This window comes from Leptodactylus fuscus, chromosome 11 (assembly GCF_031893055.1).
Source record: "Leptodactylus fuscus isolate aLepFus1 chromosome 11, aLepFus1.hap2, whole genome shotgun sequence".
NCBI lineage: Eukaryota > Metazoa > Chordata > Amphibia > Anura > Leptodactylidae > Leptodactylus > Leptodactylus fuscus.
The window spans coordinates 75,406,800-75,431,570 of NC_134275.1; the positions used below are offsets into that span (position 1 = coordinate 75,406,800).

At 45.9% G+C, this 24,771-nt stretch overlaps 1 protein-coding gene across 2 annotated transcripts in view; it reads left to right on the forward strand.

Annotated features, from left to right (window-relative positions):
- CCDC180 (coiled-coil domain containing 180) overlaps positions 1 to 9,513 on the forward strand; it is a 28,636-nt gene extending 19,123 nt beyond the window's left edge. Inside the window, exons 25-37 of one of the 2 annotated variants that reach the window (XM_075259066.1) lie at positions 588 to 674; positions 763 to 947; positions 1,288 to 1,358; positions 1,633 to 1,750; positions 3,654 to 3,728; positions 4,481 to 4,547; positions 4,994 to 5,138; positions 5,443 to 5,603; positions 6,569 to 6,706; positions 6,940 to 7,051; positions 8,247 to 8,352; positions 8,516 to 8,651; positions 9,287 to 9,513. In XM_075259066.1, the coding sequence (XP_075115167.1) occupies positions 588 to 674; positions 763 to 947; positions 1,288 to 1,358; positions 1,633 to 1,750; positions 3,654 to 3,728; positions 4,481 to 4,547; positions 4,994 to 5,138; positions 5,443 to 5,603; positions 6,569 to 6,706; positions 6,940 to 7,051; positions 8,247 to 8,352; positions 8,516 to 8,651; positions 9,287 to 9,424 (1,539 nt within the window). In that variant the 3' untranslated portion in view covers positions 9,425 to 9,513. The remainder of the gene's footprint in view (positions 1 to 587; positions 675 to 762; positions 948 to 1,287; positions 1,359 to 1,632; positions 1,751 to 3,653; positions 3,729 to 4,480; positions 4,548 to 4,993; positions 5,139 to 5,442; positions 5,604 to 6,568; positions 6,707 to 6,939; positions 7,052 to 8,246; positions 8,353 to 8,515; positions 8,652 to 9,286) is intronic. The other variant, XM_075259067.1, reaches the window with a different exon arrangement.
- Positions 9,514 to 24,771: the final 15,258 nt, after the last annotated feature.

The following is a 24,771-nucleotide window of genomic DNA, read 5'->3' on the forward strand; positions in this document are numbered from 1 at the left end:
AGTTGTCTTTAGTAGTTGGGGATTATTATTATACAAGGATATAGCAATAGTCTCTGTAATTGGTGCCTTATAGTGCAAATGTTCATAGACATCAGCATCATGTGCCCCACAATCCATAGCAGGCTGTGTCACAGCAGACCTGAACTAATATCACAAACATACATTTAGTCTGCCATATCTCCTCGAAAATGTGCAGCTTGGCAATATTGTGATATCCTGAGCTGAACATAACTATAACATATATGGAGAGAGAGTTACAATATATGTGAATACACTAAACAGACCACCAAATGGCTCATATGGATATACTAGTCACAGCACTGTACACTAGATAGTAGCCATACTTGGTATCAAAGCTCAGCCCCATTCTACAGTCATGCCATGTGGCCAATAAGCATGACATGGTCTGAGAAGTGAAAGCAGAGTTCAGACTGTGCCGCTGCTTCTTAAGGCAGATGAAAGTAGATATTGGACCCCCACCCATCTTCAATTGCTGACCTATACTAAGTCCAGGAAGACTTTAATTTTGCATGAAAAATGATTGGCTTACCTGTATTAAGTGATTTCCCCAATTATCGTGCTTGTAGGTAGTAAGCAGTGAAGATCTGTATTCATTCATGAGAACGGTAATGGAGGAAGTAACCAAGAGAAGCCGCTACTTGTCATGTCTCCTGGTGAGTGACCAATAACACGTAGACATTATGCAGTAACACATACATATTATAAATCAGTCCTGTCTAAGCTCCTTCTACTAATCTGCAGGACCCCAGCCCAGTTCTACAAGAATCTCCATTACAAGGCCCTATTGCCACAGCTTCTCGTGGTGACGTCTCTAGACAAGAAGGAAAAGTCACATTTGGGAGCCCCGAGAACCTACTAAATCCAAGTAGGATTGGAAAACTGGCTTTAGATGATGCAGCGGTGGGCGTCATAAAGAGCATCATGAAGTGAGTGCCAAAGTTATCCGATTCTGGTTATTAAATATGGCTTGTAACATCTAGAAATTTTGTCTTTTATCCTTTAACAAAAAGGTCACATGATTGGTTTTGTATGGGAATTGTCCCCTTAAAGTGAGTCATAATAAAGGGGTGGAAACCCTTAGCCGATTGCTGTGCGGAGTATATGTTGTACAGACACATAGATTTGATATAAGCCTATACACCGCTTGCATGATGAGAGCCGATCAGACCAAAGGGGCACATCGCTCAGCTTCTGATATGTCACCACGACATTAGACGTGTTTGGAAATGATAGCCAGTCTATAACTCTTTCCTTTCTAAACTACAGAACTCAAAGAATATATGGAGAGACACATCAGGAGCAGGAAGAAGGGAATCCATCACAGTCCACTGTAGCTGGTAAGTCATTACACCTGTATAAAGCTGGTATATAGGCTATGTACTGACATGGCGGTTGTATCGCAACAGAAAACCATATCACAGTTGCCAACACAAAGCCTCATGTTATTGTGTGACATGTTTACTGAGTCAGACCCCACAGATCAGATACTGATGTCCTATATAGTATAATCTGTCATTGGCTAATGAGGAGAATATAATAATATACTGTAATCTGTTCTATTCTGGCTAATGTAACATTTCTCTATGTTCTAATCATTTTGTACTGTTCCAGGGTCACATCAGACTCCACCCATAGCGCCACATCCTCCATTACGACCCAGTAGTGGAAATAAAAAGAAGGCTGGCTCAACCGAAGGAGAAAATGTCCCCATCAAGTTTACGTCTCCCAGGTATTGTTCTATAAAGTAACATTCAGTCAGCTTTACAGAGGTTGTCCAATAGTAAAAACATGGATGCTTTCCTCCTGAAACAGCACCACCCTTGTGTAGAGGTTGTATGTGGTATTGCAGTTTAGTTCTATTCACTTCAATTAAAAAGAACCTACTGACAGACATGGGGTTAGGTTTGCAGGAAAGTCGCTATTTTTTTCTGATTCTGTGTGGGATTTGTTTCATAGATCAAATCCATCCTCCTCCATTATAGTGAACGTGAGATGCAGCTGAGATTCCACATCTCTATGATGGGCAGTACAAATAGATTTATGGGCACCTCTAGCATCAAAAAGGCAACAGGTGACACTGAACATAACAGGCAGCCCTTAAATAAGTCAGGGGACACATCTCTGTCCCAAACATAGGGTTGGCTACCACTGTCTTAGGGTAATTGAGACATCAACTTATAGAGGACCTTTCATGGATTTGGGCACATGCAGAGTTATATACCGCTGAAAAGCCAACAGTGCGCTAAATTCAGAGCACTGTCGGCTTTCCCGATCTGTGCCTTGGGTGAAGAGCTATCGGTGCCGTTACCGTAGCTCTTCACAGTCAGAAGGGCGTTTTTGACACTCTGTCAGCAACGTCCTTCTGCACAGCAGCGCCTATAGCACTGTACAGTGTGAGCAGGGAGGAACGCCCCCTCCCTCTGCTCACAGTACTTGTCCATAGACGAGCATTATCAGTAGGGGAGGGGGCGTTCCTCCCCACTCACACAGTACAGCGATATAGGCACTGCTGTGGAGAAGGACGTTCCTGACAAAGTGTCAAAAACGCCCTTAAGACTGTGAATAGCTATGGTACCGGGACCGATAGCTCTTCACCCGGGGCACAGATCGGGAAAGCCGACAGTGCGCTGAATTCAGCGCACTGTCGGCTTTCCAGCGGTATATAACTCTGCATGTGCCCAAACCCATGAAAGGTCCTCTTTAACATTTTTATCATTTGCGTTATTCAACTCATTTCTGCAGGTTTTTTTGGTGACACATAGGGCTTTAGTTTTATGTTGTTTTTATTTTTGCACGTTTTCTTTTTTAAAAAATTGTATCTGGGAAAATATAAACAAAAGAGGAGGGAAAACGTGTCTGATTTTCACTTTTCATTTTTTTTATTTGATAACCCATTTTTTTTTATTTAAAATTAGTTTTTAAGATAATTTTTATTTTGTATGGTGTTTTCGGGGGTGGGGCTAGAACCTTTAATAAGGGTGTTTTATTGACATATTGTTTTATTTTATTTTTTTCATTATTTATTTACATTTTCTTTTTCACTTTTCTATTTTATTTTTTATTTTTTCACATTGTGTCCCCATAAGGTCATAATAGACCTTTGGGGACATCTGATCACTATTTTTCTTTGGGAGGGAAGGCTGATTTTCCCTGTAACTAGAGCACCAGCCCCAGTTGCAGGAGGAATCCAGCCTCCTGCCCACTATATCTGTAGGACCCAACACTGATCATGGCGGATCACGTGACCGCTGGGTTAGAGGGCAGCCGCATTATGGCAGCACCATTAGCGGTGTATACAGCATTCATTGAGCGCTGTATACACAGTGATCAAGGAAGGCAGGGATGGTAATAAACCTTCCCTGCCTTCTCTCTGGAAGCTTCGGCTGTAGTTACAGCCGGCTCCCCATTTGAGCAGCTGCACAATTTAGTGCAGCTGCTGAAATCTGCTTGGACGTATTGGTATGTTCTTACAGAACAAGGTAACCAACTTCCTGATGTAAAAACCCAACGGCTGGTCCAGAAGTACATAATATCCAGCCCAAGATACGTTACTGCCATACAGAGCTGGCTCCTTACACTCATATCTGTCCATCTGACATAAAAGGATTTATTATATATTTTCCCTTGCATAGTCTGCGTAAGCTGGTGAAGCCGACAAGGTTTGACAAGAAGTACCAGGTTTTTGGAGAAAAGAAAGAAGAATCTGAGTAAGACAAAAATCATCGCGTGATTCTGCCGTGGTCTAAGTCTGTGTTTTTTCTTGGTTCAAGGTCAGTGGGTTCTCATAGAGCAAGGACTGGTGGACCAGCTGTCCGGACCCCTGCCGCTGCTCAGTTAGTGTAAAGGATTGGGGCTTGGGGATAGCGGACAGGAGATGAAGGTTTTTCTCCCCACTGCTGTTAATATTAATTATGTGTAGGGGCACTAATGGACAATTATATCGTGGGGCAGAGGGTACTAAGGAGCATACTGTGAGGAGGCATATTATATGGGCGTTTTACTCTTCGAGTGCTCCTACCCACAATATCATGCTCCTTGGTGCCCCCACCCACAGTATAATGCTTCTTTGTGCCCACACCGACATTATAATGCTCCTTAGTGCCCCCTGCAGAGTATAATGTCACATATTTTTTCCTATTTTTTTCCTAAATCTTGTGCGTCTCTTTGTCTGAAAAGTAGCATAAACACTGGATGTGTTCAGCTCAGACCATTACTTTACAACGAACCCAAGTCAATGGACCTTTACTAAAACTAGTTGAGTACCCCTGTCATGTAGCACCAACATATTCTGCAGCACTGCTCTAAGGTTGTATGACTTATTCTCTGTCCACAATGTTCAATGTCTATCCTAAGGACACAACTAAACTAGGGACAGTCTCACAGGTAGAGAACTTGCTAGTATATTGCACTAGATATAAAATATATTCTGATGTACTTATTCTTTGTCTTTTCTATGCAGTACCTTTAAGGGCGTCCTGACATCCATTCTGTGGGAGAGCAATGATCACCTGCTGTATTTGGCTGAGGTAATATCCAGCGTAGGCAGTGGTCTCTATATCCATCATAGATGGGGCTCTCGGCATCCATGCTTTGTGGTTCAGTGGAAGTCCCAGCAGTCCGAAGGTTTTAACATACATTTATGATCAGTCAATCTGCCATAGATCTCATTAGTGAGAGAATTGCTTTCTGGAGAGTTTGGCACCCCCATACTCACTGATCTGCTGCTTTAGGGGATGTGAGCTACTTATTACATAAGGAAAATGCATTATACAACACTTTATCTACCCCTTTATCCCAATAATGCCATAATCATTTGTCAAATCCCATGTTATATGAGTCTCAAAACTGAAGAATAAGTGGAGCGCGAGAATAAATAGCAGCCTTGCTATGCCCAGGTCCACAGAATGGACACTGCCTCACATTAACCCTTGTTTCTTTCTCATCTGTAGCTGATATTATTCATGTATTCTAGGAATTCTATAAGAAGAAGGAGCGCCGCCCTATAGCCCGTCCAGACTTACTGCAGGAAACGTTTGAAGACTGTGCAGACACTTTGGTCATGAAGCTTCAGTCCTATGAGACGCAGGCTTTGGAGTACCACAATAACTGTGTACTGGGTAATATCCTCATTACATGGTAGAATAACTTCCTAAAGGTAGGCCGGCTCCAATCCAGGCCATGTATCCTGGACTCCAAGCATCATATTCATCTATCATGCTAGGAATCCCTGCAGAACGGCAGTTATGTTTTCATTATGGGACAGTATAGTCGCAGGGACTGCTAGAACCATAGATGACTACGATGCCAGGAATGTGGGTCCTGGCACAAGAAATACAACCAAGGTCCATTTCATGTAGCGGACACTCTTGTGTGAAGCCATCTTGCAGGAATAAATGCATGCTAATTCTCCTGTCCTTCCAGAGTTGCGGGAACAGTTGGAGCAACTCGAGAAGCTGATGAGTCACGTCCCACCACTTAGAATAAGAAGCCTGAGGGAAGACATCTTCAACCGCATGCAGAACTCTATAGACAGCTCTACACAGCTCTTCATGAGAGGGGTCAGCCAGGGGAACCAGACGAAGGTGCTCTTCTTTCTCCAGCACCTGATATATGGTCCTTGCACATCTCTAAATAGTTCAGTTATTTTGAGGCTCATTTACACATCCAGTTTTTTGTTTGCAGTTTTTAAAGCCAAACCTAGACTTGGATCAACAGAAAGGAGGGGGGAGGACCTGTGTCTTCAATATGTTCTCTTACATTGTGATCCACATCTGGTTTTATCATTAAAAAACTGTATACAAAAAAAATTGCACCCTTAATAAAGTTTAGAAGACTCTCCTGGTAATCAGCTGAGGGGTTGAGCTGTGGACACACATTCACCATGCGGGGATCAGGACTCCCCAGCTCATAGTGATCTATAATGCTACCTGCTTGTCTGCACTGTTACATACTATATATACGTGTGAGGAGGCAGGGACTCCTAGCATTATAGATCACCATGACACAAGGAGTCCCAGTCTCCTGATTGGGTTTAGGCAGGGTTATAGGGTTGATGTATGGACCAGATTTCCCAGCCCAAATTTGGGGGTTTAGAGTGAAGAGATCAATGACAACTTGACCCTTAGGGGTGGAAAGAGGGATACAGACATTGGTAAACTAACCCTTGAGTGGTGAGGAGGGAGTACAAGCATTTATACCTGACATGTATGGTCCTAGAATCACCTAGTAATAAAAAAGAGTGACAATGATGATGATTCATGATTTGAATTTGAAAGGTTGTTACCAGTCCCCAACAATCATTTATACTGTATGTATTCACATTTGCTCTGTATTTTACCTACAGATTGTACAGATGTAATCCCACACAGATTACAGTCCCATACAGGTGGATGAGATTTTACAGATCTCTTCTACCTGCATAAATCGACAGCTAATTGCCCATTTCTCTTAGATTTTAACCATGGACTTTGATACTTTGAGTGTAGGGGTGAAATGGCAGGAACCGCAGCAAACCTGCATTTACTACATGTCATGTATTGTCTTCCAGGAAGAAATGAAGAATCTGCTGAGACCAAGTCTGGGACATCCCGATAACTGGCACAACTTAGAGCAGATCTGTCGGCAGGAGGCGAGGAGGCAGAAGGAAGAGCGGGAGGGGATTGATGAACATGCCCAGCACCTAAAGGTAGGTCTAAGTGGAAATAGTGCCCCTAGTGGTCACGTGTGTCCAAGAGAATTGTTGGCTGTCCGCTCTTATGGTTTTTATTTCTTTCTTGTATCATTGGGTGTGCAGAGGCTGCTGCCAATAGAATGAAATATTCTCTACATGTGTGACCTGTCACCTGAGCGTCACTTACAGTACACATCCTGGGTATCTGCTGTCCCTTATATTCTCATTACTGATATTACCTTTCATAGGAATGTGTTTCAGAGAATATTCAGCGTTTCGTCACGTCTCTGGCCTCCCTCTGCGAGCACATGCTGCTGGAACTGGATGAAGCACTTACAGTAGATGACGTGTTAGCGGCCAGTAAGTGGTATATAGTTATCCTCCATCTGTCAGTGAGCTCGGCCAGGGTATATCAGACTGTAGTCCACTGTTACAGATTACGGAGACCGGATGCAAAACAGGAACAGTTAGCAGAGATGTCACTTAGGCCAGAACCCCACATGGCATAAACGCCCTGGCAAAAAACATGGCGTTTTACAGTCTCTACAAAGTGGATGGGTTTCTAGAGAATCACATCTACACATTATAGAATAACGTAAAAATGCTGTGATTTCCAAACAGTTTCCTTTTTGGAAATTGCAACATGTCGATTATACTTACAGAAACGGCACCCTATAGATATAATGGAAGCAGAATGTCTGTAAAAATTGCTGTGGGAATATCCACAATGCGTTTACAGTTTTTCCTGCAGTGCTTTTTTGCTGTGGCCCACTCTATGGGCCTTAAAGGGTTATTCCCATCGCTGTCATAATAGGAATACCTGCTCTTAAGTAAGTCTCCGCCCTAGGGGCTGCTGTGTTATGCCCTTTCTGTAGCTCCTATTCACCTCTATGGGAGTGTAGGGCAGTGCTGCTCAGCTGATCCAGCAAGTCTCGCCCTAGGGAACAGAATTTAGGAGCCGTTATTTCCATCTTGGCAGCAATTTGCCAAGATAAGAGTAACCACACGTGTCATTAGTTCCACACATCCCAGTGCATTTGTTTCTCCATTCCCCATATTTGCAAAATATCTGCACCAAACCTACTGCATGTGAAGTAACCCTTATTGCAGAGATCATCTACAGTATTGACATGATGCTCCTAACATTTACAATAAAGATCTACATTTACAAGTTACCACTGCCGCCATTTTGCCTGTCCAGTATCACAGTGCCAGATATCAGATGCAATGATCTCTTCAAAAATCCTGTGCTCTGTGCACGCTCGAGGATCTGGACCAGGGTAATGCCCTGCTCAATCTTTTCCTTGGCTCCTGCAAAGCTATGGATGAGGTTGAAGCATCATTTATGGGCCACACAATCTCTTGCAATCATGTAGTCAAGACACCTCCACAGTATTTGTCCTTTTGTGGGCTGAAATATCATTTTTTTCTGCATATTGAGGTTTTTAGCAGATTTTAGAAGGTATATGGCACTGAGATCTGCTCCTGGGGCCTCATACTGGAGCCCTCGTGTATTGCACAGCAGTGGTGAAAGTGTCTCTTATGATACCTACAGAGACTGACATACTGAAGGAGAAGCTTTCTACACTGATCAGACGCAAGCAGGCCGGACAACCACTAGAAGACACAGAGTACCAGCCTCTGATAGAGCGCGGCTGCAGGTAAGGCTGGGGACACACGTGCTTGAGGGAGAAAAACCGTGAGATTCAGGTCCAGGGACAAGATGTTTGAGGCTTCAGGAATATGGAAGAGTGTTAGTGAATTTAAAGTGACAATCTCCATTCAGTAGAGGAAAAGCAAAGCTCTGTCCTGTCCGTCTTACAGGGTGTGGCCGGGTATCTCTCTCAAAGACTCAAAGATCAGAGATGTGAATGGCAGCCCAGCAACTGCATCAGTGACCACCGCCAAGACCACCTTAGGTCACATATCCATAGTGGAAGCTCGGGATGCTGCATATATGGTAACGTTGATTTTATAGTATAGTGTTAGGGAAGAATTTGGGGCTGTGGGACTCAAAATCAAATCAAAGACTCCTGTATATAGAAACGTGCCACATATAGTCCAAGGACTGTGAGCCAGCTCTGCAGCAGCCTCTGTGCATGCACTGAACATATGGTATGCAGATAATGGACAGTGGATCCATGACAGCATTACAGCATAGTACTACTACTGTGTAGTGAGCACTGCACATAGTCTGAGATACATTTACATTGAAGACTAAGGGTAAGTTCACACGGAGTAAAATGGAGTGTAATTTGGAGCGTTTACGGAGCGTTTACGGAGCGTATACGGAGCGTTTACGGAGCATTTACGTAAACGCTCCGTAAACGCTCCGTATACGCTCCGTAAACGCTCCGTAAACGCTCCAAATTACACTCCATTTTACTCCGTGTGAACTTACCCTAAGGCTAGGAAGTCTTTGAAGTAATGCTCCCTGGGAAAAGTATGCAAATGGTCTCTCCTCCATGATATGTGTAACGCTCTCTCTAGTGCCACCCACAGGAATTAAAAAAAACTGAAGCCAAGCTTCACTGGATTGTATATTGTAGAATAAAATAACCTCATGACATTTTTCCTGCAATTTTTGCATTGTAGAAATTTCTACACGATGCAGAGTCGGCCCTGATCGACATTGAAGAGGAGCGGATGCAGCAACACCTGGCAGCGCAGCGCTGGGAGGAATGGTGGCATCAGTCTGTCCTAAAGATAAAGGAGCTTTACTCACCCAACTGATCCTGATTTACATTCATGTGTGTTTAAATCATAGGACACATTGTGATCTACTGTGATGGCTCCCAAAGGATCTACCAGTGTTTATAAGCAGTATGGAATATAATAGAATTTATCACAAGCTAGTTCTGGCATCTGTATATCTGGTTACAGAAGTGGACATAATGTAGTGTTTAACCTTTTTGTTGCCGAGCACGTAGTCTCTACGTCCTCCCGGGGTGGCACTTCTTGGAACATCGGAAATTCACTAAGCACTGTGTGATATGTGTACACAGGGAAGGCTGCTGCTTTTGATGATGATGACTCATCAGCCTTCTCTGCTCTCACCTCCCCCTGTTTTATACAGCACACAGTGCTCAGTGAACTTCTGCAGTGCTCCGAGGTGGCTAATTAAGATATCAATAAAAGTGGGCAAATTCAAAAACGGCTGAGAGGATTAAAAAATGAAAGGTATGTCTGGAATAGCCTTTCTAAATGCTATGCAAAAATATGCTTGCTGCAATGGAGTCAAATATATTTTTGCTGCAAACTCTTCAAGGAGAATCATATCTGGATGAAGTTATCGTGGTAGTCTGGGCTGTGTGGAAAAAGAGAACGACTTCTATCAGAAAACATCACCGGTGAATCACTGGATTTCATTCTATATTCTACTTTTACAAATGTCTGATCAGTATTTTATAGCCGGTCTGCAGTGCTGTGATACTGTGTAGTATCTAAGCATTTACTGTTACTTTTTTTACTTTATCTGCGACTACAGGAGACCCCACTTCAGATTATCTATGGTTGTTTCTGTATTTCCTCCTACAATGTATTGGGTTGACTATTTTTGCTCCATTATCAGGGAAACTACTTAGATAACAACCATGGGGAGTCCATGATTCACTACCTGTTACAATCTGACTATGAAAAGTTTGTTGTATGTTAAGTCTGATGTGGAGAACAGAGACCAAGCCCGGAATCGGACACCAGATGTAGCAGGAAAGTGACAGTAAAGAACACATGTGGAGACATTATACTGTACGGAGCCACTGCTGGGGGGGGAACATTATACTGTACAGAGCCACTGTTGTGGGGGACATTATACTGTACAGAGCCACTGCTGGGGGGGACATTATACTGTACAGAGCCACTGCTGAGGAGACATTATACTGTACAGAGCCACTGCTGGGGGGGGGACATTATACTGTACAGAGCCACTGCTGGAGGAGAACATTATACTGTACGGAGCCACTGATGGGGGGGACATTATACTGTACAGAGCCACTGCTGGGGGGACATTATACTGTACAGAGCCACTGCTATGGGGGGGGGGGCATTATACTGTACAGAGCCACTGCTGGGGAGGGGACATTATACTGTACAGAGCCACTGCTGGTGGGGACATTATACTGTACAGAGCCACTGCTGGGGAGGGGACATTATACTGTACAGAGCCACTGCTGGTGGGGACATTATACTGTACAGAGCCACTGCTGGGGGAGAACATTATACTGTACGGAGCCACTGATGGGGGGGACATTATACTGTACAGAGCCACTGCTGGGGGGACATTATACTGTACAGAGCCACTGCTAAGGGGGGGGGCATTATACTGTACAGAGCCACTGCTGGGGAGGGGACATTATACTGTACAGAGCCACTGCTGGTGGGGACATTATACTGTACAGAGCCACTGCTGGGGAGGGGACATTATACTGTACAGAGCCACTGCTAAGGGGGGGGGCATTATACTGTACAGAGCCACTGCTGGGGAGGGGACATTATACTGTACAGAGCCACTGCTAAGGGGGGGGGGGCATTATACTGTACAGAGCCACTGCTGGGGAGGGGACATTATACTGTACAGAGCCACTGCTGGGGAGGGGACATTATACTGTACAGAGCCACTGCTGGTGGGGATATTATACTGTACAGAGCCACTGCTGGGGGAGAACATTATACTGTACGGAGCCACTGCTGGGGGGACATTATACTGTACAGAGCCACTGCTGGGGGGGGACATTATACTGTACAGAGCCACTGCTGGGGGGGGACATTATACTGTACAGAGCCACTGCTGGGGGGGGACATTATACTGTACAGAGCCACTGCTGGGGGGGGGGCATTATACTGTACAGAGCCACTGCTGGGGGGGGGACATTATACTGTACAGAGCCACTGCTGGTGGGGACATTATACTGTACAGAGCCACTGCTGGGGGAGAACATTATACTGTACAGAGCCACTGATGGGGGGGGCATTATACTGTACAGAGCCACTGCTGGGGGGGGGACATTATACTGTACAGAGCCACTGCTGGGGGGACATTATACTGTACAGAGCCACTGCTAAGGGGGGGGGGCATTATACTGTACAGAGCCACTGCTGGAGAGGGGACATTATACTGTACAGAGCCACTGCTGATGGGGACATTATACTGTACAGAGCCACTGCTGGGGAGGGGACATTATACTGTACAGAGCCACTGCTGGGGGAGAACATTATACTGTACGGAGCCACTGATGGGGGGGACATTATACTGTACAGAGCCACTGCTGGGGGGACATACATTATACTGTACAGAGCCACTGCTAAGGAGGGGGGCATTATACTGTACAGAGCCACTGCTGGGGAGGGGACATTATACTGTACAGAGCCACTGCTGGGGAGGGGACATTATACTGTACAGAGCCACTGCTGGGGAGGGGACATTATACTGTACAGAGCCACTGCTAAGGGGGGGGACATTATACTGTACAGAGCCACTGCTGGGGAGGGGACATTATACTGTACAGAGCCACTGCTGGGGAGGGGACATTATACTGTACAGAGCCACTGCTGGGGAGGGGACATTATACTGTACAGAGCCACTGCTGGGGGGACATTATACTGCACAGAGCCACTGATGGGGGGGACATTATACTGTACAGAGCCACTGCTGGGGGGGGAACATTATACTGTACAGAGCCACTGCTGGGGGGGGGACATTATACTGTACAGAGCCACTGCTGGGGGAGAACATTATATTGTACAGAGCCACTGCTGGGGGGACATTATACTGTACAGAGCCACTGCTGGGGGGACATTATACTGTACAGAGCCACTGCTGGGGGGGGGGGACATTATACTGTACAGAGCCACTGCTGGGGGGGGACATTATACTGTACAGAGCCACTGCTGGGGGGGGCATTATACTGTACAGAGCCACTGCTGGTGGGGACATTATACTGTACAGAGCCACTGCTGGGGGAGAACATTATACTGTACAGAGCCACTGATGGGGGGGACATTATACTGTACAGAGCCACTGCTGGGGGGACATTATACTGTACAGAGCCACTGCTAAGGGGGGGGGGGACATTATACTGTACAGAGCCACTGCTGGGGGGGGACATTATACTGTACAGAGCCACTGCTGGGGGGACATTATACTGTACAGAGCCACTGCTGGGGGGACATTATACTGTACAGAGCCACTGCTAAGGGGGGGGACATTATACTGTACAGAGCCACTGCTGGGGGGACATTATACTGTACAGAGCCACTGCTAAGGGGGGGGGACATTATACTGTACAGAGCCACTGCTGGGGGGACATTATACTGTACAGAGCCACTGCTAAGGGGGGGGGACATTATACTGTACAGAGCCACTGCTGGGGGGACATTATACTGTACAGAGCCACTGCTAAGGGGGGGGACATTATACTGTACAGAGCCACTGCTGGGGGGACATTATACTGTACAGAGCCACTGCTGGGGGGACATTATACTGTACAGAGCCACTGCTGGAGTGGGACATTATACTGTACAGAGCCACTGCTGGGGGGGGACATTATACTGTACAAAGCCACTGCTGGGGGGGGGGGGGAACATTATACTGTACAGAGCCACTGCTGGGGTTTAACAATAAATTTGTATTGTATATAGTTTGAGACTCCCGATTTAGAGCCAGGTGATATTTCCTGAGTAAAGGCATTTGCTGGGGATTGTGGGTAATGGCTGCATTGTGCCCCTATATAATCCCATTCAACATGAGCCAACAGAGAGATTGGTTATTAATCGTGGGTTATATAGTTAACCTGTTTCCCTTAGTCCAAACGGCAGCACAACAGATGGGGTATTCTTACCCCTGTGCGTGGTTTAGGACAGGTGGAATTTTAATTAATTAATTAAATTCAAGACTGACACCCCCCCACACACCCCCCCCCATAAGAAGGTAAGAGGAACCTCCTCCCCTTGTGTTAGTTATAAAGTAAACCTGACAATAAAAATTAATAGGGAGGGAGTCTTGTGCCGCCGTTTGGACTAAGGGAGACAGGTTATCTATATAACCCACGATTCCTCCACGTCCAAACCGCGGCACAACAGATGGGGATGTAGCGAGATAACCCCTAGGGAGGGCCCCCTCGGCACACAGATGATAAAACGGTTTGGCCGAAGGCAGTAGCCTCTGACCTCTGAAGGTCTAAACGGTAATGTTTAACAAAGGTACTGTGGGATTGCCAGGTGGCAGCCGCACAAATATGCTCCAAAGATACCGAATGTTTTTCTGCCCAGGAGGTGGACATTGCCCTGGTGGAATGGGTGGGAGTAAGCCCCTGATAGACGAAAGATAGCCTCTTTGATCCACCTGGCTAGCTTGGGTTTTGAGGCTTTCAATCCTTTGGAGCGCCCAAAAAAGGAAACCAGCAGGTTCTCTTCCCTTCTGAAATTACTTGTCCGCTCTAGATAGATACGTAAGCACCTTACTATGTCTGGAGTGTGCCACCTCTCCTTAGGAGAGGATGGAGAAGGGAAAAACACAGGCAGGGAGATGACCTGATTTACATTGGCATAAGAAGGGACTTTAGGTAAAAACCCCGGTAAAAACCTCAATTGGGCCCGGTCAGGATAGAAAACTGTGTAGGGCTCATGGGCTGGCAGAGCTTGCAGTTCCCCCACACGACACCTTTAGGGTCATGAATTTAAAGTCCACTTCTTGCATCGGTTCAAAAGGAGGGTTACAAAGTCCTAATAGGACGGTGGAAAGGTCCCACTGAGGCACTGGCGACCTTATAGAAGGTCTTAATCTGGTTGCCCCCTTAAGGAACCGGGATATGAAGGTGTCCTGGGTTAGACGCCTGTTCAGACAGGCTGATGAGGCAGCTACATGCACTTTCAGTGTGGCCGGTGTAAGGTCTTTATCCAAGCCATCCTGCAGGAATTCCAAAATGGTCTGTATAGAAGGGCTATCCTGAGATACCCGTTTCCCTGTACACCAGGTCTTGAAGATATTGAAGATCCTGCGGTAGGCCTGGTTAGTGGCTGGAGCTCTAGAGTGAGCTATGGTATTCCTGATGACTGTAGGTAGCAACTCTAGTCCAGGTATGGACCGGTCAACTTCCAGGCTGTCAAGTTGAACCTGTTGAGGTCTTGGCATAATCTGGCACCCTGAGTGACCAGGTTGTGCTGTGGAGGGAGCCTCCAATATATCCCTCGACTCATCTGAATGAGCTCGGTAAACCATGCCCTCTTTGGCCAAAATGGGATGATTGCAATCACTGATGCCTGCTCCTGTCTGACTTTCATCAATACCCTTGGTATCATGGAAAGCGGAGGGAAGATGTACGCCAGCCTGAACCTCCATGGAATTGACAGGGCATCCACTGCCAAGGGATCGTCCTCCAGATAGAGGGAGCAAAATTTCTCCACCTTGGCATTGTATTTGGTGGCCATTAGGTCCACTTCTGGAATTCCCCACATCTCGGTTATTTGGTGAAATACCTCTTTGTTCAGGGAGCACTCGCCTGACACCATCAGACCCCGGCTCAACTGGTCCACTATCACATTCAAGGATCCCGTGATGTGAACCGCCATAAGATGGGTAAGATAGATTCCTCTCTGCCCAGGAGAAAATGAGATCTGTCTCTCTTAGAAGGGCAAGTGACCGGGTACCTCCCTGCTTGTTCAGGTATTGGACTGCGGTTAAATTGTCTGAGCGTATCTTCACCGCCATGCCCCGAAGGGAGGGGGCAAAATGTAGAAGTGCTAGGTAGATGGCTCTGATCTCGCGCCAATTGGAAGACCTGGTCCTTTCTGACCGATTCCAAATACCTTTTGTATACATCTCGCCTAGATGGGCCCAACCTTCTTCCCCCTTTTACTTTCTCTCTTTATTTATATTTTTTCTTCTCTCCCCCCCATAGGGGAGCTAGATCAAACCCCCAGTGGGTTTCTTGTTTATTTATTTATTTATTTGTTCCCCCTCTCCCTCCAGCAGGGAGGAAGAGGGTTAAGCGTCCGCAGCACTCCCCCTCCCCGGAACCACGGGAGGGTTGCTGCTTCCTCCCGGCTGGAGAGCCGACCCCGACGCCTCCCGCGTATGCGCCGAGCGGAGAAGCCGTGCATGCGCAAAGGGAAGCCGGCGCCGAGAGGACACGCGCCGGCCAGCAGAAGCGCCAGCCGGGACAAGCACCAGCAGGAAGCCTCCAAGCCGGCGCAGGAGAGGGGAACAGGTAAGACTGTTCCCACCAAAAAGCACTAAAGTAGAAAAAGCAAAGGAGGTAAGAGAAACCTCCTTTTACCTTCTTATAGGGGGGGGGGGGCAGTCTTGAAATTAATTAATTAAAATTCCACCTGTCCTAAACCACACACAGGGGTAAGAATACCCCATCTGTAGTGCCGCGGTTTGGACATGGGGGAGAGGGATTTTCCAGGACTTATTAATTGATGACCTATCCTTAAGATTGGTAAAAGTCCGATACCTGGCCCCGACTGATCAGCTGTTTAAAGAAGCTGCCACATTTGAGTGAATGTTACATCCTGTTCACTACTTACCAAGGACAGCGCCATACATAGTTTAGTGGCTGTTCATGGAATTGCATCCCATTCACTTGAATGGGACTGAGCTGTGTTCAGGCCAGGTGATATAACATGGCCTGAAAAGCAAAAGCAAGACTCTGGGAGCGCTACTGGCCCTTTAATAAGCTGATTTCTGGGGGTCTGGTTTACAACTGAAGAAGAAATCTCAAGCAGTGCAGTAATTGTGAAACTATAACTCGGAGTCTGCGGCTGTTACAGCTAATCATAGAGAAGATATAATGACAGAACTACAGACTGACTCATTTTATTGTGGCTTAATGTCAGTGATAAATATCACGGAAAACATCTGGTACAGAACACACAGTATATAGAGCATTGATAGCACATATATATTACAGTATATAGGGCAGATGATAGCACCTATATATATTATACACAGTATATAAGGCATATAATGTCACCTGTATATAACATTCAATACACATGACCTAGAGTAACACTAATATATAACATTTTGTAGGGGTTGCTGATGTAGTGATTGGTGCGGGGGCAGAGTGTCAGACCACCACCAATCTGATATTGATAGCCAATAGAGATGAGCGAGTACTGTTGGGATCAGCCGATCCGAACAGCACGCTCCATAGAAATGAATGGAAGCACCTGGTACTTCCGCTTTGACGGCGGCCGGCCGCTTAACCCCTTGCGTGCCGGCTACGTCCATTCATTTCTATGCGAGCGTGCTGTTCGGATCGGTTGATCCGAACAGTACTCGCTCATCTCTAACAGCCAATCCTGAGCTACAATAGTCCAGAAAACCCCTTTAACTGCTATACATGAATAATGTACATAATTTTCTATGGAGTAAGTCCAGCGGTGTAGCTATATGGGGTGCAGCTGTAGTAGTCATTACTGGACACCGAGGGAACCCAAAGGACTTCTAGATGGCATTAATTAGTATGGGGTCCATTTACAGATTTTGTAGTTGGCCCAGGAGCTTCAGGTTACACCACCCGTATCCCCTATACCAGGGGTAGGAAACCTTTTTATGTTCGGCATGCCGATTTAAATTAAAAAAAATTAATTAGAGATGAGGTGCTTGGAATGCCTGGCAATAATTATAAGGCTGATGACCACTATACTAAAGTCATATACCACAAACCATAACACAGAAGTGCTGCCACCAGATGCTTCAGGACACATGCATTTACTGCTATTTCCTATACTTTTCCATTAGAAGCAATGAAAGTCCATGTACAGCCTCCAGTTAGTGGTAATAGCAGTTATGGCCGTGTTTGGTCTGGGCGAGGACTCGGGATGTTGTGCCAGGGAAATAAGCCTCGCCTTGCCGACCCCTGCTCTATACCAGCCTGCTAATCTGCTGTATAAGGGTAAGTAGAGTCACAACCTCTCATGGTGGTGTCTGTTATATTTATAGCCATCCGGGTTACTCCCACTATAAAGGGCATTTTACACAAATTTGTAACCAAACTTGCATCATGGATAGTTGTCATATAGGGTTGTCATATCCTTTAGAGATACATTAGTGCAATAATCCTGGCGGTTCAATCCCTATTATGCTCTTGTTAGTAAATAGTCTGGAATCATCTATGGATTTCCATAAAGACTTGCCAGAGACTTCCCTTGGCACAAGCAATTCATGAGGAAGGCTGTAACAGGGCAAGCGGCCATTGCAGTCAACTCAGCATTGTGGGGGAGCCCAAACTGGCCCGTCAGTCTAGTATATGATTATGGCAGCTCTCATCCCCGAACATGAACCTTGATCAGGAGAGCAGTGAGCGGTATCAAGCACAGAACTTTCCAGAATGCGAATATCCAGAGCGTCCATGTACTGGCTGCAGCCGGATCTGAAACAGAAAAGCTTCAGGTTTTTAGGGTTTCCTTACTTTTGTTTCTGTATGATAAAAAATTTGCAAGCTGCCAGGCTACACGTCACAAAATGTCTAAACTCGGGGCAATATGGTGGCTCAGTGGTTAGCACTACAGTCTTGCAGTGCTGGAGTCCTGCCAGGAACATCATCTGCAAGGAGTTTGTATGTTCTTCCCGTGTTTGCATGGATTTCCTCCCATACTCCAAAGACATACTGATTGTGGGGCTCACAATCTACATTTCAAAAAAAAAAAAAAAAAATCTAAACCCGTGGGGAACTAGCCTAGCATTGGGGCCGTCCACTTATAAGACTGAGACTATATAGCGGCTTTGATCATGACCAAAGATTACCGTGTTGTCCTGCAACTCTGTCACCAATGTAAGTGAATGGGTTCATTGTGTGACCCTGAGGGTGCTGTGACGTCTGGTCGCAAAACAAAAATTTTGTGACTAGAAATTGCATGTTCAGCACACTTGGGGTCGCAGTGCAATTCCATTCACACACATTGGTGATGGGGGTTGTGGCCAAAGTTACCATGTAGTCCTAGCCTAACTTTACCAAAAATGTGCACCTGCCAAGGGTGAGATCAGTGACCACCGGACTCTCCAGGGAAGATAGACCTAGAAGCTACGTATACAGTACTGTAAGCTGTAATGTACTAGTCCTGGCAATCATGTGACAGATCACATTTTATTTTAAAGTCGAAATAGTTGTATTATTTTATTTATTTTTATACTTTCACCATTTTATTTTATTTTTTTAAATCTTTTTACAGTTCTGCAAACTTGCGATTGCTTGATCCCCTGTAAAATATACTGTAAAACTTTTGTATCTGCGCTGAATGTTAACTCTACGCAGGTGAAGAGTTTGTGACAGTGTAAGAGCTGAAGAGGCCCACAGATTTGTAAGGGTAAGTTCACACGGGGTATTCTGGTCAGGATTTTGAGGCCAAAATCCTGGCCAAAAAGACGGCTCCCATTGCAATCCAAGGGAACCGGTAGTTCCTTTTTCAACAAACCAATGTGTAAGCTTTAAGGTACTATTAAGGTGGTGTTCATACTAGGTTTGGTGTGTGCGTTCAGTGCACACATTCCCAAATAGTACATAGTATGCTAATGTGTATCTGTCCAACAGGTGTCATGGATTGGGTCTACGGGCCTGTTCAGACTATGTCTTACTATTTAGGATAGCCCACTGCATTTCTCTATACAACTGGGTGCGGCAAAAGAGAAAAAACAAGTAGCGTAGGATATTCAATACAGATGAGCGAGTAGTATTCGATCGAATAGTCAAATATTGAGGTCTATTCGAATCGAATTTTGAATATTTCACTACTCGCTCATCTCTACTGTATACGTTTTTTTTTTTTTTACTGCCTACGTTGTCCTAGTTCCTGTCCCACCTCCCCTGCATAGTTATTAGTGTAAAAAATATAAGCGCCAGGGAAGGTGGGAGGGGAATCGAATTTTTACTGCGTTTACCGCGTGGTATTCGACCGAGTACGAGTATTTCGAATACCGTAGTATTGGATCGAATACCTACTCGATCGAGTACTACTCGCTCATCTCTAATATTTAGGAATCTAAATACGCCCTCTGCTGGAGACATAGAATATAGCAGGGAAGTATTCTTTAGGCCGGGGCCCCACGGGACGTAATCGCAGCGCTAAAGCGCTGCGGAAAGAACCGCTGCGTGATCGCATTGCCGTTCTTTCTGCAGTGCTTTGAAGAGAAAGTTCACAGAGTTTTCCTCTGTGGACTTTCTCTTCCCACTATATCTACAGAAAAGCCGCCGGCGTTTCCGTAGATATAATTGACATGCTGCGATTTGCAAAGCCGCAACGGCTTTGTCGGCACTGCATTTTTTTCCGCAACGTGGGTAAGGGATTTGCATGAATCCCATCCCCTTTGCGTGCACTGTAAAACGCCGTGATTTTTCCCACAGCGTCTCCACTGCGGGCAAATCGCGGCGTTTACGTCCGTGGGGCCCCGGCCTTATGCAGATTTTGGACACTTCATGATATATATACATGTCTTATTTATTATATAGCGCCACAGCACTACAAATGTCCACAGGGGCTCATATAACAGAAAACCTCCTAATGTGTAGGTACATTCACGCCCCATTACTAGGGTTGGACATGGTAATAAGTTTCACCTACCGGACGATTGCACCCTCACCACAATGTGCTGGGTTGTTGTAAGGCGAGTAGAGGAGAAGCTGATCCTGTAGATACCGCTGTCTGTCAGCTGGAAATTGTATATGAGCAGTGATGAGTTCAATCTGTAGAATTCCACCTTGTGGCTGAATGTGGGGTACATCACAAGGTTATCATCCAAAATCCGGTCTGGGTATCCCAGAGAATCCACAGTGCAGTTCAGTACGGTGTGATACAGAATGGACTGGTTCCCCACCTCCCACTCCACTGTGTACTTGGCGAACTGGCTGGTCAATGTGATGTTGATGGGCAGGAGAACGGAGCGGCCGATGGTGGCGTTAATGGCATTACTGTATACTGTCACTTGGTCTCCGGCTGTCATTCCTATATGGATAAAACACCCACAAGGTGAAGAGAAAATCAAAACTAGACTTCTCACTGCTGAAGGTTTGTTACAGATGTTTCCTGTCTAGATAATCTTCACTGAGCTAAACACATCAGGCTAAATTCACATCTGCATTGGAATCCCCATGCAGACCCAAAGGATGGAAACTTGAACACTAGTGTGAATTTAGCCTCAGCTGCACAAATGTCTCCTTTCCTGATAGTTTGTTACACTGTATCAGTGCAGATAAAATGTATCAGTCTGACTGTGATCTACACACATCAGCATCAGAGCAAATCTCTCTCCTGTCCAGGTAATTTGTTAGGTCCAGTTCACATCTGTGTTCAGGGAGTCCACTTGGGGATAAAAAAAAAAGCAGTTACTTAAAGAGGACCTTTCATATGTCCTCGGGCACATACAGTTTTATATACCACTAGAAAGCCAACAGTGCGTTGAATTCATGTCATTTAGCGGTATATAAAACCACGCGTGCCCAAGGACATGAAAGGTCCTCTTTAAGGAAACCCGCGGACCTCATAAACTATAATGGGGTCCATGTGGTTTCTGCACAAGACAGAGAAAAGTACTGCTTTAAGGACTTTTCTTTCCACATATTTCACGTGGACACCACACGGACCCCTTAATAGTCTATGGGGTCCACGGGCTTTCTTAGGTAACCACTTTTTTATGCGTATAGGTTTCCATTTGGGGGGTCCCTGAACGGAAACCCAAACACAGATGTGAACTGAACCTCACAATGTATTGGTGCAGGTAATAAGGATCAGTCTGTGAGCTAAACATGTCAGCAGCACATTTTCCTCCCCTGCCTGGATGGTTTGCTCCATTGTTTCCGTGCAGGTAGTATGTATCACTTTGTAGAAAATCATCGAAAAGTCCTGCACAACTGATACCTTTCAGACCCCATTATAGTCTTTGGGGTCCGCAGGGAAACCGCTGTTTTAGCAGACAGGCTCTCTGTCGTTCGGATCTGAATAACAAAGAGCCCAGAACTAGAGTGAACCAAGTCTTACAGATGATTGTCTAGACTGGATATAATTGTAACAAACCTTCTGCTGTGACTTGAGAAGTATTGGGTCTGTATTCAAACTCAGAATGCAGAGCTACTTTGGCGGTCCCTATGCCCGCCCATGACATGGGAAGATGATGGTAGTGACTGGGTATCTTCATTATACAATAGCAGAGCTTTACGAGGAAATTCCTGACTCTACAGATCTGCAGTTTTGTTACTAAAGCATCGGACAGGGTTTTCTGATTACCCATTACTTTGTGCTCTGTAAAAGAGATGATGTCTACACAAATACTTTATTTTAAGAACTGAAAATATTAGGTACTTTTTTTTGTTATAAGGGCACCTCACCTCCCCCACACCCTTTCTAGGCCGGCCCGCCTAGGAATAGAAAGTATAAGAACATGAGATTGATATGAGATACTTACCAAATGTCAGCACCTGAGCACACAGCATCACACAGACTGCATTCATTGTCAGCAACTGAGTATCCACAACTGCTACTAGTCCCTGGTCGCTGTGCGGTTGTCCTGTGCAGATGATAGTATGTGCTTCATTGTGTGAGCGATACGTGACTGTGCTAAGCCTGGACAGGAAGCAAGACCTGAGGTGACAGTCCTCAGAACGGAAAATATAACTATGAAACTGCAATTCTACTTAAAGGGCAAATTCAACTGGAAACATTTAGCACCTTAATATCGGTAAAGGAGACCTTTTACCACCAACTCTTTTCTAGCCCCCACTGAACAGTCAGTGCAGTTATTTAAGGCTCTGCATTGTCAGGTGGGAAGTCTCTGATCAGAGGCAGCCAGTGTCAGAGCTCACAATCACATCCCCTTTGCCTGATATCGCTTTATGGTTCACATCAGCGTTCAGTATTCTGTTCGGGGAGTCCGCATGGGGACCCCCCGAACAGAATAACAAATGCAACTGCAAGCGATGTGCCAGTGACAGTGCACAGACCTCTACGAAAGTAGATTGTGAACTACTTTTCTGTCCGCACGATCCCTGCAGAGATCTGGCAGCAAGCACGCGGACCGATTATAGTCTATGGGGTCCATGTGCTTTCACTGGCACATCGCTTGCAGTTGCGTTTGGTATTCCATTCAGTGGGGTCCCCATGCGGACTCCCCCAGACGGAATACCAATGCAGATGTGAACGAGGCCTCACTGACAGTACAGAGAGGAACCAAAGTGGAAGAAGAGGAACCAAAACTACCTGCACTTAAAGGGGTTGTCCCATCACAAGGATTCTATCTATACTGCTTGTTAATGTGAATGTAAGATTTTTCCTAAATACATTGCTTCAGCAAAACTGCTTTGTTTCTCCACTATCTTACTTTATTCATTTTTTTTTACACATCCCTTGACTTATCTGGTCATAAGTCAAGTGATGTATCTGCTGCTCTGAGGGGGGAGGAGGGGCTAAGTGCACGGGAGCGAGCCTGGAGGGGGGGGGGTAGTTTACCCTTTGAGGGAAGGGGCTGCCAATACAGACCCAGCATCCGCTGTAATAGAGAGGCGGATGCCGGGGACGGTTAGACGCCAGCACAGATGCCTGCAACATCGTTACGCTCCTGCCCTGCATGAAGCCAGCAGCGGCAGGAGCGATGGAGGGTGGGGGAGGGGGGTGGAGGAGCGGAATAACAGCATCGCTTCTGCCGCTGCTGGCTTCATGCAGGGCAGGAGCATAGCGATGTTGCAGGCATCTGTGCCGGCGTCTACACTCCCCGGCATCCGCCTCTCTATTACAGCGGATGCCGGGTCTGTATTCACATATGCAAATCCGCTGTAATAGAGAGAGGCGGATGCCGGGTCTGTATTCGCATTGTGAAGGCTAGACTGGTCTATGAGCGTGCACGCAGGCCCAGCGGCATCTCGCCGTTGGCTTTGCATATGTAACCCCGCCCACCAATGACGCAACAATGCCGGAAGAAAGAAGAATTTACAGCAACGAAGACTGGTGAGTATGCGACTTGGGAATACCCCTTTAATGACTTCCATCTAGTAGATGCCTGGAGGAAATGCAATCCACAGGACCCTGGATACACCTGGGAGAACAATTGATTACATACTAGTAAGAATGGAAGATTATGAATGATAATCTGTTTTCCCTTAGCCCAAACAGCAGCACAACTGGGGTATTTCTGCCCCTGTGAGCTGTTAGGACAGGTGGAACTTTTAATTAACTAACAGCTTTACCCCCTATAAAGAGGCTGCAAGACCTCCTCCCCCCTGTGTTAGTATCAAAGTATATAAATACAATACAAATACAAATACAATACACCATAACAAGGATCTGGGAAGGAAGCCTTGTGCTGCTGTTTGGGCTAAGGGAATACAGATTATCATTCATAATCTTCCATTCCCCCTACGCCCAACCAGCAGCACAACTAGGGATTTAGCAAGTATCGCCATTACCCCAGGGTGGGTGATCCTGGCAGGCTGATGCCAAGACAGACTGTCCAAATGCTGTGGAATCCGCCGCACGCCAATCTAACCTGTAGTGTCTGGCGAAGGTCAGCTGTGAACTCCAGGAAGCAGCGGCACATATCTGTTCCAAGGAAAGGGAACGTCTTTCTGCCCAGGACGTCGCCACTGCTCTGGTGGCATGGGCACGGACAAACTCAGGTACCGGAAGGTCTTGAGCACGCAGGGAGCAAGTGATGGCCTCCTTGATCCATCTGGACAGAGTCCCCTTCGATGCTTTGACACCTCTGTTGTGGCCAAATACGTTGATCAGCAGATTTTCTGATCTCCGGAAGGAGGCTGTATGGTCCAGGTAGATCCGAAGTGCCCTAACCAAGTCCAGCTTGTGCATCTTCTCCTCCCACTCGGACGTGGGGGAGGGAAAGAAGGCCGGTAAAGAAATTACCTGGTTGATATTCTGAAGTGAAGGTACTTTTGGCAAAAATCCTGGAACAAACCTCAGCTGTACCCTGTCAGAGAAAAAGGTTATAAAGGGTTCAGAGGCCGCTAAGGCCTGTAGTTCTCCAACTCTTTTGGCGGAGGTTATTGCCAACAGAAAGGTAACCTTGTATGACAGGTACTTCCAATCCACATCAGATAAAGGTTCGAAGAGGGGAGCACATAGCCCTTGTAGAACTGCAG